Source organism: Atractosteus spatula, chromosome 3, assembly GCF_055471065.1.
Source record: "Atractosteus spatula isolate fAtrSpa1 chromosome 3, fAtrSpa1.hap1, whole genome shotgun sequence".
NCBI lineage: Eukaryota > Metazoa > Chordata > Actinopteri > Semionotiformes > Lepisosteidae > Atractosteus > Atractosteus spatula.
Genome location: NC_142708.1, coordinates 14,679,748 through 14,690,329, shown reverse-complemented (window position 1 = coordinate 14,690,329; position 10,582 = coordinate 14,679,748). Strand labels below are relative to the sequence as shown.

General features: G+C 39.9%; 1 protein-coding gene across 1 annotated transcript; it reads right to left on the bottom strand.

The window, feature by feature from the left end:
* Positions 1 to 1,591: 1,591 nt before the first annotated feature.
* On the bottom strand, positions 1,592 to 9,780 carry qng1 (Q-nucleotide N-glycosylase 1). The gene is made up of 5 exons (XM_088911975.1): positions 9,714 to 9,780; positions 6,063 to 6,409; positions 5,271 to 5,527; positions 2,796 to 2,991; positions 1,592 to 2,015 (listed from the first exon to the last, which is right to left on the bottom strand). The coding sequence occupies exons 2-5, from the start codon at positions 6,397 to 6,399 to the stop codon at positions 1,783 to 1,785; spliced, it is 1,023 nt and encodes a 340-aa protein (XP_088768101.1). The 5' UTR covers positions 6,400 to 6,409; positions 9,714 to 9,780; the 3' UTR covers positions 1,592 to 1,782.
* Between the last annotated feature and the right edge of the window lie 802 nt (positions 9,781 to 10,582).

Here is a 10,582-nt window from a genome sequence, read left to right as displayed (position 1 = left end):
ATCTGCTACACATAATTCATTTGTGGGGATTCGGTCCAACATTTTATCAGGCACTACACCAGCTAAATCAGTGTACAGTAGGAGGCTGTGGTGTTTTTGTATGTTACTCCTTGGTTACTTCAATTTTGCTGCTCACAATCCTGAGATCAAACCCTTGTTGGAAGTTAAAAACTTTTGATCCTGTGTTGTCTTTTGAAGTGTATTTTAGGATTCTCACAAGGGCGTCTTGCTTCTACTTAGGTAGAAGGCTATCATTGCTTCTCAGCCTATATGATGCTAAAACATTAATAACATGCCTTTGAAAATAAGAAGGGGGTGTTGAGGGTGCTCTTTCTTACATATCAAATGAGACACTGAATGGTCTAGTTGCTGGGGAAGCAATTGGAAGTGGTGGTTAGGGTTCCAGACTTGTAATTGAAAGGTTGTGGTCTCAAATCCCAGTGCTGCTGTAACTGTGAAGGAGGTATTTTGCCTAAATTGCTCCAGTAAAATACCCACCAGGTATACAGTAAAGGGATGCAAATATAAGTTACTTTTGATTAGACTCAGCCAAATTAATTAGTAATTAGCTGTCTTAGTGATGTGAGAGGTCCTGAATCAGCAGTTCACAAAATAGGAGTTGCACTGCTGTATAATTCACAATATCATCTGAGTTATACAGCAATGGTCTTTGTCGTCGGGCAACACAATCTGATTAAGCTATCTCTTGCGTAGTCCCATGTCTGTGGCACTCAAAACCAAAACCCATTAGAGATTCTGTGAGTGTTAATATTTTTAAATGTTACTTAAATACCTTTTGTATGGACACTCAAGGCTGTTTGCTGATTCTGTCTTGTGTCTAGCTGGCTGTTGAAAGGGACTGCAGATTCAGCATCAAACACTGGTTTTAGGGTTCTGGGTATCATCTGTGAGTAGGGTTACCAGGGGGCCCTATAATCATTGGACACTTTAAAACAGAACAGGATTATAAAGCTGCCATTAAACTGTGCTAAATGAATGTGTTAATTGAGTTCTAAACCTTTACTACACTGATAATGCTGCTTAATTACCACACAAGAGCTGAACATTACATGAATTACTACACTAATTTTAAAATCTAAAAAAACTGCTTTCCTAATTCATCCTGCTGACTAAAATGACTCTGGCTGTTTTGTCTTTTGTACCAGCCATAAAGGATGATCATGACAGGCCGCATGAGGTAGCAGTGTGATATCAATTTAGTAGCAACCGTAAGGTAAACCTATCTGTGACCCTTGTAATGTTTAGGATGCCGTGGTATTATGTAAGGAAGTCTGCTGCCACAATGTAAATAGCTACTTGGCATGCAATCACTGCTGTGAGATTTGGTGCTGCATAAGAGATGGGAACCCCCCCCCCCTTTATAATATGACAAGTTTTGTTTAATGTGTACTATACCATTAGTAACGTACTGTACCAGACCAAAAATCAATAAGGAATTAAAACAAACAACCACTACAGCTTCACAGTGAAACTTGTTTTCCAGTATACTGAAGACTGTATTTGTTAAAACATCAGATTTACATCAGATTTTTTTTTATTTTAATCATTGAAATAAATAACACAGGGAAAATGCTGAGACAATCCACAGATTGAAGCCCTGGATTGGTTTATTATTTCAAACAAGCATTATGCCCAGTAACAGAAGCAATACCACATTAAAACATTCCCATATCCAAAGAAACCCAGACTAAGAAAAGTCCTAGGCAAGTCGTCTTTATTACAGTTTTGGAATGACCATGAAAGACAGAGGAAATGCCTCAGTCAGTAATAAATGCAGCGGGTGTGGTGGATAGGAATGTGAGCCATTTCTGCCTGGTGCTCTTTGGCATAGGGCCACAGGAAGAAATCAATGACAGCCGAATTGACTTCTTCAGCTCTGCGTCCTTCTCTTTGCTCAGTGATGTCCCACAGGTGAGCTCTGATCCTCTCGACACACCAAATGGAACAGCCACGGATCTCCACTTCTCTGCGGTCTCCAGATGGCAGCGTCTTTCCTGTCATGCACAGCAAGACTGTAGCTCACACAGATGCCACACAGAACAATATGAGTGAGCAGGACTGGTGGCCTTGGCTTCAGAACGTGCTTCTGCTGACGTGGTAAATTCCGATGCCCTTACCCTTCAGCCTGTTTGTTGTCTTTATCCATCCATTTACCATATTTTATACTATTAACTCAATAAAATATAGTATTTTTTCTTCATGCTACTGAGTCCTTACTAACCTCTGCTGCGTAACACAGTGTAATAGGTATTTCTCCATAACTGGGGCCATTATAGAGTGTGTGGCTATCTCTCTCCATTCTGAATCTTCACTACTCCCATCTGGGAGACACCTCTGTGTCCGTATCCCCAGGTGTAATGGTGGAATATTTTTCATCCCCTCTGGGTTGACACTCTCAAAAAAATGTAAAATAGCTCTCTTATCTCCTGAAACACTATTGTAGTTTATTCTTTGAAGGTGATGTTTGGCTGTTTTTCTTATATTGTTGTGTTGGACTCTGCCATAAAACAAATTTCCTCCAGGGGATAACAAGTTTATGTTGAATTTAATTTGAGACCTAATAAAACACTGAATGGCTGTTACTTTTTATGCACCAGGGACTTGGAAGTTCAAATCCACCACTCTCAGTTTTTGCCTTGAAGATTTTAGAGTGGTCTACTCTCCTTCTCAAGTTCAACAGGAGGGAATCAGCTGTAATGACACTACGAGACATATTCTTTTAAACAGCCCGATTAGGACAGACAATGTGGCTAATTGTAAATAATCCTACGAACCTTCCTGGAGGGTCTTCATCAGTGCATCAGAGTACCTCATCGCACCGAGGTAGACAAGAGCCTGAGGCACCCTGTAGTCCGCAAACATTGTCAGGTAGCCAAGGTCAGGAATGTTGGCCTCTCCCCTTGCTTCCATTATGCCCCAGAAATCAGCCACAAGGATCTGGGCTCGCTTATAAAATGAAACCTTTTTCCCCTGTTGTAAAAAAGAAAACAGTGGTTTCTGGAAGAGGGCAAAAGAAAAAAAAGTACTCCTAAAATGCAGAAAAAAAGAAAACTTAGTTTGTATCTCTTGTTGCTTGATTTACTACTACTACTTGAAATTCTATTGTTTGTGTTCCATGAGTGTCTCTCGTGTGCTTTCCACATTTGACAGGGTTTGATCGTCTGTCTTGCCAAGGACAGAAACATCCTGAAAAATAATTTCTGAATGCTGGATGAACAGGAGCAAGAGGGGAGCACAGATTTGTGGGCCCAACTGCATAACACTCTACAAATGCAGTTCATCACAGGGCTTGATGGGTAACCTTCACTTGCTTCTCCTCGAAAAGAACAAAATAAAACACTAAAATGGGAGATTGATGTGCTTATTAGGTGACACCGTTCGTCTATGGTGACTCGGGACAAAAAAAACAACTCTATTTTAACTCTCTAAATGCTGAAACATCTGGGTCACAGATTAAATCTATAGGTCATAAATTACATCTAGGCCAACTAGGCAAAGAAAGTCTTGATTTTATCTTTTAAATAGCTGCAGCTTATTATATATGGGTATTCGTACTAAATACACATACTGTATGAATAGCATGGTTACTAGGAGGAAAGTTACATACAACAGGCTTTTAGTAATGTCTGAGCCAATATAGCTCTGAGTAAGGTCCTGAAGGTCAAGACTAGGTATTGATTTCTGTGTGTCATTATTTCTAAACTGTACTTTACTGTGGTCCTCTAATTTTGGGGTTTTTTCTTACAAACTGTATATTTTGTAACCTGTATATATGTGGGAAGCAAAGGAACAAGTAAAGGTTTATTCCATGCTGAAAAGAGAAGAAAAGAAACACAACGTTTCATCTGTGGAGCCTTCTTCAAGTGTGTCAAGGCTCCCCAGCTGAAACATTGTGTTTCTTTTTTTCTCTTTTCAACACTGAATAAACCTTTACTTGTTACTTTGCAGCCTAGGCAGCTAACTACTTGAACTATATGTAAGAAATATTTCTGACACCAATGACAAAAGAATTACATAACATAGCATAACAGATTCTGAAATCAAGGACGTTGCTTTTAATTCAGCTTACTGCAATTTTCTAAACAATGGCTATGGTACAGAAATCACCTATAGTCTAAAACTTGTCAGACCCACAAGCAAGGTGAGCATGTGTGCTTTTGTCCAACTCCATGACATATTGTAGTGCTCTTCCACCTTCCCAGCAAAGGCCACTATAAAAGAAATGCAAACTTCACAATATAGTACGAAAACCCTTTGTTTAAATGACTTTGCTTTGCTGGACTTCGGATTTAACAGACAAATTTCTGCTAAAGGGGAATTTTGTCTGTATAATTTAGAAATATCAGACTTACCCTACGATAACAGGGAAATACACAATTAATAGAACAAGGTAAAAATAAATACTACAATAATTTAAAATTCAGGAATATCAATGATGTCCTATAGGAGGTTGGTTCCTTATGAAAGGTGTTGTTTGTGTTTCATATGCTTTAGAAAATTTATGAGCAATGAAATAAAGAGCTTGTATTTTATGATAAAAAGGCACAGGAACAATTTTCATTGATTGTGCTGATTGTAAACCTCTTACTGATGTTCTACTGTACCAACACAGAGATATGATTCAAGCATGGAACTAAAGATGACCTGAACTCTGAACCCTTCTTAAAACAGGCAACTCTTAGAACTACAGTAAGACACATGCAGCCATATCACTCTGCCACTCACAACTGGCAACCCACTGAAGCTAAGCAGGTGTGAGCCTGGTCAGTACATGGATGGGAGACTCCTGGGAAAAAGTAAGGTTGCTGCTGGAAGAGGTGTTAGTGGGGCCAGCACTCACCCTGCGGTCCATGTGGGTCCTAATGCCCCAGTATAGTGACGAGGACACTGTACTGTAAACAGGCGCCGTCCTTTGCATAAGATGTAAAACCAAGGTCCTGACTCTCTGTGGTCATTTAAAATCCCCGGCATCCTGGCCAAATTTCCCATTGGCCTTTACCAGTCTTCCTAATAGATGGCTTCCTAATAATCCCCATCTATGAATTGGCTTCATTACTCTGCTCTCCTCCTCACTGATAGCTGATGTGTGGTGAGCGTTCTGGCGCACTATGGCTGCCATCACATCATCCAGGTGGTGCTGCACATTGGTGGTGGTGGAGGGGAGTCCCCATTACCTGTAAAGCGCTTTGAGTGGAGTATCCAGAAAAGCACTATATAAGTGTAAGCAATTATTATTATTACATGCTCACCTCAAAAGTAGCCTCGTCTCTGTAAGATGGCAAGGTCTTCACAATGTGCATGACCATTTTCTCTGCACTGTTTTCACCTTTACTCATGAATTGGCGGAAAGAGCCGTCATACTGGAGCAGCACTTTGCCGGCCTCAGTGAGTGCTCTGTGTCTTTCCTCGATCATGGGCATTGGAACATCATTGTCAGACCGCAGCACGTGCTTCAGGTCATCTAGTGTCATGTTTGCGAAGTATGAAGCTTGAGTGATGGGAATACCTAGAAAAAAAATGCTATTTAATAAAGCTGAAAAACACAAATAGATCATTTAAAATCTCAGTTCTACAGGTGACCCATCTTCCAGTTTCCAAGTCACCAACGGATCAGTCAATGTCAATTGACTGACTACACAACACTACCATGATAATACAGACATACAAATAAGGTGAGGTCAAGGAGAACATAAAAGTTGTAGTAGAGTTTGTACATGAAGATTAAACATTTGTTTTAATTTTTATCACTTGATCAAAAGGATATATCTGATTTTTTTTTAAATGGGTTAATCTTAAAGGGGTAAAGTAAAATGTATTATTCTATGAAAATATAAAATATGTTTTATAATAATTATATTATTATGAATCTATGGGAGAAATCTCAAATGAATTTCTGGTGGGGTGTTTTTTTTTTTCATTTTATTTTTTCACTTTGAAATGTTAATGAAGAAAGGAAATGACATCGTGATGGATCCTTTTCATGAAGAAATGCATATTGTAGTTTACTGTCTCCATCTTATAATTTGATGTGTTTATATTACCTTCATCCAGTGCTCTAGTGACAGCAGCACAAAGTGACATGTACCCAATGTAGCTTTTGCCTTTGTATGTCACCGTGCACTGCTGGTCTTCTTTATCTGGCCAGAAGGAGAAGTTCATAGTATCCACCACAAAAACCCAGTTGATTGCATCATCGGTATTGCAGAATGGAGCCAGTGGGTTCATCTGTTTCCAGCCTTCAGCTGTGAATTCTTTACAGCCCCTTTTCGCATACAGCATCTCTGCTATCCTCCGTACCCCCTCTTCTTCAATAAAAACGTCTTTGCTGTTTTCTGCTATGAACTTTCCGGAGTCTCTTGGCAACAAAGGTGCTTCCATTTTACTTCCTCTAGAAGACAAAAAAACAATCCCAATAATGCAAAACAGCAGCGATCATCCGTAGAACCCTTCGGAAGCACTGTTCAGCGTAGCCCAGCAACAGCTGGCACAGCGCACCACAGGAGGAAAGAATTATGTGATCAGAGGCTTCTCAAAACACGACAATAACATTTTTGTAAAGAAAAACAGAGTTGTTAAATGTAACATTATGTTTTGCTTGCATATGTCTAAGCATTATTTCATATTTAAACCACATAACTGTTTTTTTTTATCTTGAGCATAACTGAATTACAGCAATCTCATACCATCAAAAATAATCACATACTGTATGCATTGGAAAACAGGAAGAAAAACTCTATAATGCCTTTAATGAGCAATCTCATCTTGTCTTCATGCACTGGACTGTTAAATCTGGGCTGGAAATGATTAAAGGTCCACTCTGAGCTCCTGTCCCCCAACCAAGCTCATTCTTTCCTTGTTCTTAATTTACACGAGGCTTAGCAAACTTTGGAATGGTACAGTTTTAACAGGCTTACAGTAAAATCGCAGCATACAGCCTTGTACAGGGTGCAATTCAAATAACAAAAGTTTCTGAGTCTTGTTTTCACTTCACATTTTTTTCAGAATTCTGCAGCATTTTCTTCCTGATGGCTCATCACAGAGTCACAACATATTGGCTGAGAAAACCGCCAATAATTTGAAAGTGTGCAGCAAGAGCAGTTGAACCCTGGATTCAATCTACTGTTTCTCAGGTACTGTATCTCCAAGCGCCCAACCCACAAAATCCCTAAAGCACTGTTGGAAATTTCAGGGAGAGATAATAATAATTAAATGATAATTCCTTCCACTTATATAGCACTTTTCTGGACACTCCACTTAAAGCGCTTTACAGGTAATGGGGACTACCCTCCACCACCACCAATGTGCAGCATCCACCTGGATGATGCAACGGCAGCCATAGTGCGCCAGAACGCTCACCACTCATCAGCTATCAGTGGGGAGGAGAGCAGAGTAATGAAGACAGTTCATACATGGGGATTATTAGGAGGCCATGGTGGTAAAGTCCAATAGGAAATTTGGCCAGGACACTGGGGTAACACCCCTACTCTTTTTGGGAAACGCCCTGATATTTTTACTGACCACAAAGTGTCTGGATCACAGTTTTACATCTCATCCATAGAACAGCAACGAGATGTCTCCACGTCAGTCTCCTTTTAAGGTAGGAGACATATTATACAGGATATAATATGTTTTTCATTAACGTGAAGATCATTTTAAAAAGATGTATTGCTTGATAAACTATTTAGCACATTTGAATACCTGCAGTGTTAATTCCAGTCTGAAAAGTAGAAAGAAGAAACACAGCATTTTGGCTATAGAGCTTTCTTCTGAATGGCCGACACAACAACAGTTCAGACAAAAATCGATGTCTCCTCTTCTGCTTTTCAGCATGAAAACAGCCTTTACTTGCTCCTTTGCAGCCAATACGTACTGACGCAGCTCCCCACTCAAACATCTTATTTAACAAATAAGCTTGCTGCACGTCATTTTATACTTGTGGAAATGAAAAGGTATATAGGCGAGATTACAATAATTGAGTATCATAAACTGTATTCATTTTAAGCTTAAATCACTGTTTGTTCCCTGACAAAGACAAATTTGCTTAAAGCAGTGTGATCCATCACATACATGATCATTTGTGCTGGCTTTTTTATGCTATGAGTCACCCAAACTGATCAGTTATCATTCACCGTCTCTAAATATGTCAGTTTGGATGATTCATAATGTCAAGTATTTTGACTTACACAATGGTAAATCATTCATTTTCTGTTTTTGTCTGGTCTACTCTGACCCATCATAAATCTGATTCCCGAACAACAATGAACCAGGTTTTAGCTGTAAAATCAGCTATAAGACTTTCATACAAAAACAATCACAAAACCATCTTTGAAATTTACCATCATGACATTCTGCATTCACACCAGAACACTTAATATCAAGAAGACGATGTCGGAAATATGATTACACACTGGCAATCAATGTTTGCCATGTGATTTTTGTAAATCTTACTTTCTGTGCATTCTGCTCCACATGTACAGCAATGTTTTTGGCTTGTTAGTGTAGACCAACCAACTACAAAGTGAGAAGGTTTCTCACAGCTAAATCAGTGTCTAATTAAGAGGAAAGAGTCATAGTGAAACAGTGCAAAAAAACCCTGATTTTTAGTCTACTCAATGTAATTTTATTCATGGCAATTATTCATGAGAATGTGTTCATTTAACACTACCCATAATCCAGAGGACTGTCTTCAACACATGTAAAAGCAACCTGACAAAACTGGGACTAAAGTTCCATAAAACCAAAAACAATTTAGCAGAATCCATAGTCTAGATTCAGCTCCACATTGACCGGAAATCCTTAGATGATCAAGTGAAATGCAACTGTAAAAAGCACCACAACACAATATTGATTCAAATTATATTTTATGGTACAGTAGCTTCACCTTTCAGAACAAGTCACCAAATCACAGTCTGCATCAAAGTGTAACATTTGCTAGGTCTATCAACTGAGCTGAACGCAAAATATTGTTTTTTTTTGTTTGGGGGTGATAAGCTGATAAGAAACGGACTACACTACACTACACTCACCACATCCAACTACAATACATTCTGTAATCTGTACAGATTCCGATTTGTTTACATTAAAGAGTGGGTAAAAACATTCACAGGATACTGTGACGACTCACAGATTGCAACAAATACCTTTTGCACACTGTAACAGAAGTCACATGAGGGTTTATAACTGCTTTTACCCATGCACGAGACCCGATCTTGCAGTCATTACAAAATTCTCTTCACTCATGGTCAAAGTCCTGGGGTCAACTTAGTGGTGGTGGAAAAAAAAAACCCCACAAAATGAATCGTCATGAATTTTGAAAAATGGCCTTTTAAGAAAATGTGACTCGTGTCATTTTATTGAAAAGCGTGATTTGTGATATACTTTCTTTAGATGAAGCAACTCCTGGGCCCGATCAAGAGTTAATGAACTTTTATTTAAATCGATAGTTCTAGGCAGACGAGAGGAAATCTTAATTACACAAAACTCAAAACAGTGAACGTAGAACAAAAGTATCACAGCAAGACGAGGAAGTTCAATATACTGTACCAGAAACAGATCTTAGATCTTTCCGTTCTAACTTTAACGTGAAAGATGTAGAAAATTAATCATTTCCGAGTTCCCGTTCGGGGACACGGTGGTTACAATAATAAAGACACGAATCGGCTAACTCCCTCTTCTCTTACAGCAGCACTTACCTCCTCCCACACGCTGCCCGCCTGCTCCGGGCTTCGCGAGCAACTTTCACTTCGCAAGGCAACAGCAGGTCTCGCGCGATTAGTGCTCACTGAACAGCTGCTGTTCTGTATATTGTCTCGGCAGCGAACGCGTGGGGTTTACTGCTTCTCTATAGACTGTGACTCGCATGATCGTATGTAACAGAGTATTAAAAGAAAGGTCCCAACACAACGAGAACCAGTTCACTAAGTTATCTAGAAAATGTTCGTGTAGTAACAGGTGCACTTACATTTTACTGAAGAGACAAAGGCAACCATGCTGATTAACATTTGACATTAGTAGGGTTGATGAACTGGTGGTCTACGGCCAAAGACACCGCCCAGTAAAAGAGTTGTGTGGCTACCATTGGAAGAAATAGGAGTTGTACATCACTCTCCCCCGTTCCTCTTGCACAGCCCTCGTCAATCGTTTGTCTGTTCACGAGTCAATGAGTCCCACAAATCGATGCTCAACGGGGATCGAGTCTGGTGGGCAGAACATCTACGACATAACCGTGACAGTCTTGTCTTGCAAGAAAGTCACGAAAAGCATGAGCACATGCTTTGTTCTGCTGGATGGTGTCACGGCACGATGACAAAAACGGCAGTAGGTGAGGTCCCAGGACTAGATCGATGTAATAACTTATTATCGCGTTCCCCCTAAATCTCCATTAGAGCCGTGTACCTGTTAGAACCTCTGGCCCAGACCAGCAGAAAGAAGAGGCGATTTCCGAGAGGCTGTGTGCCGAGCTGTCCCACGTCGCGGCCTGTCACTGACAGTCTGTCTGGTTAAGTCTCGCCAGGTCAGAAGTTGCTGGCTGTTGACAGCCCAGACGGCGAGCGACATCATT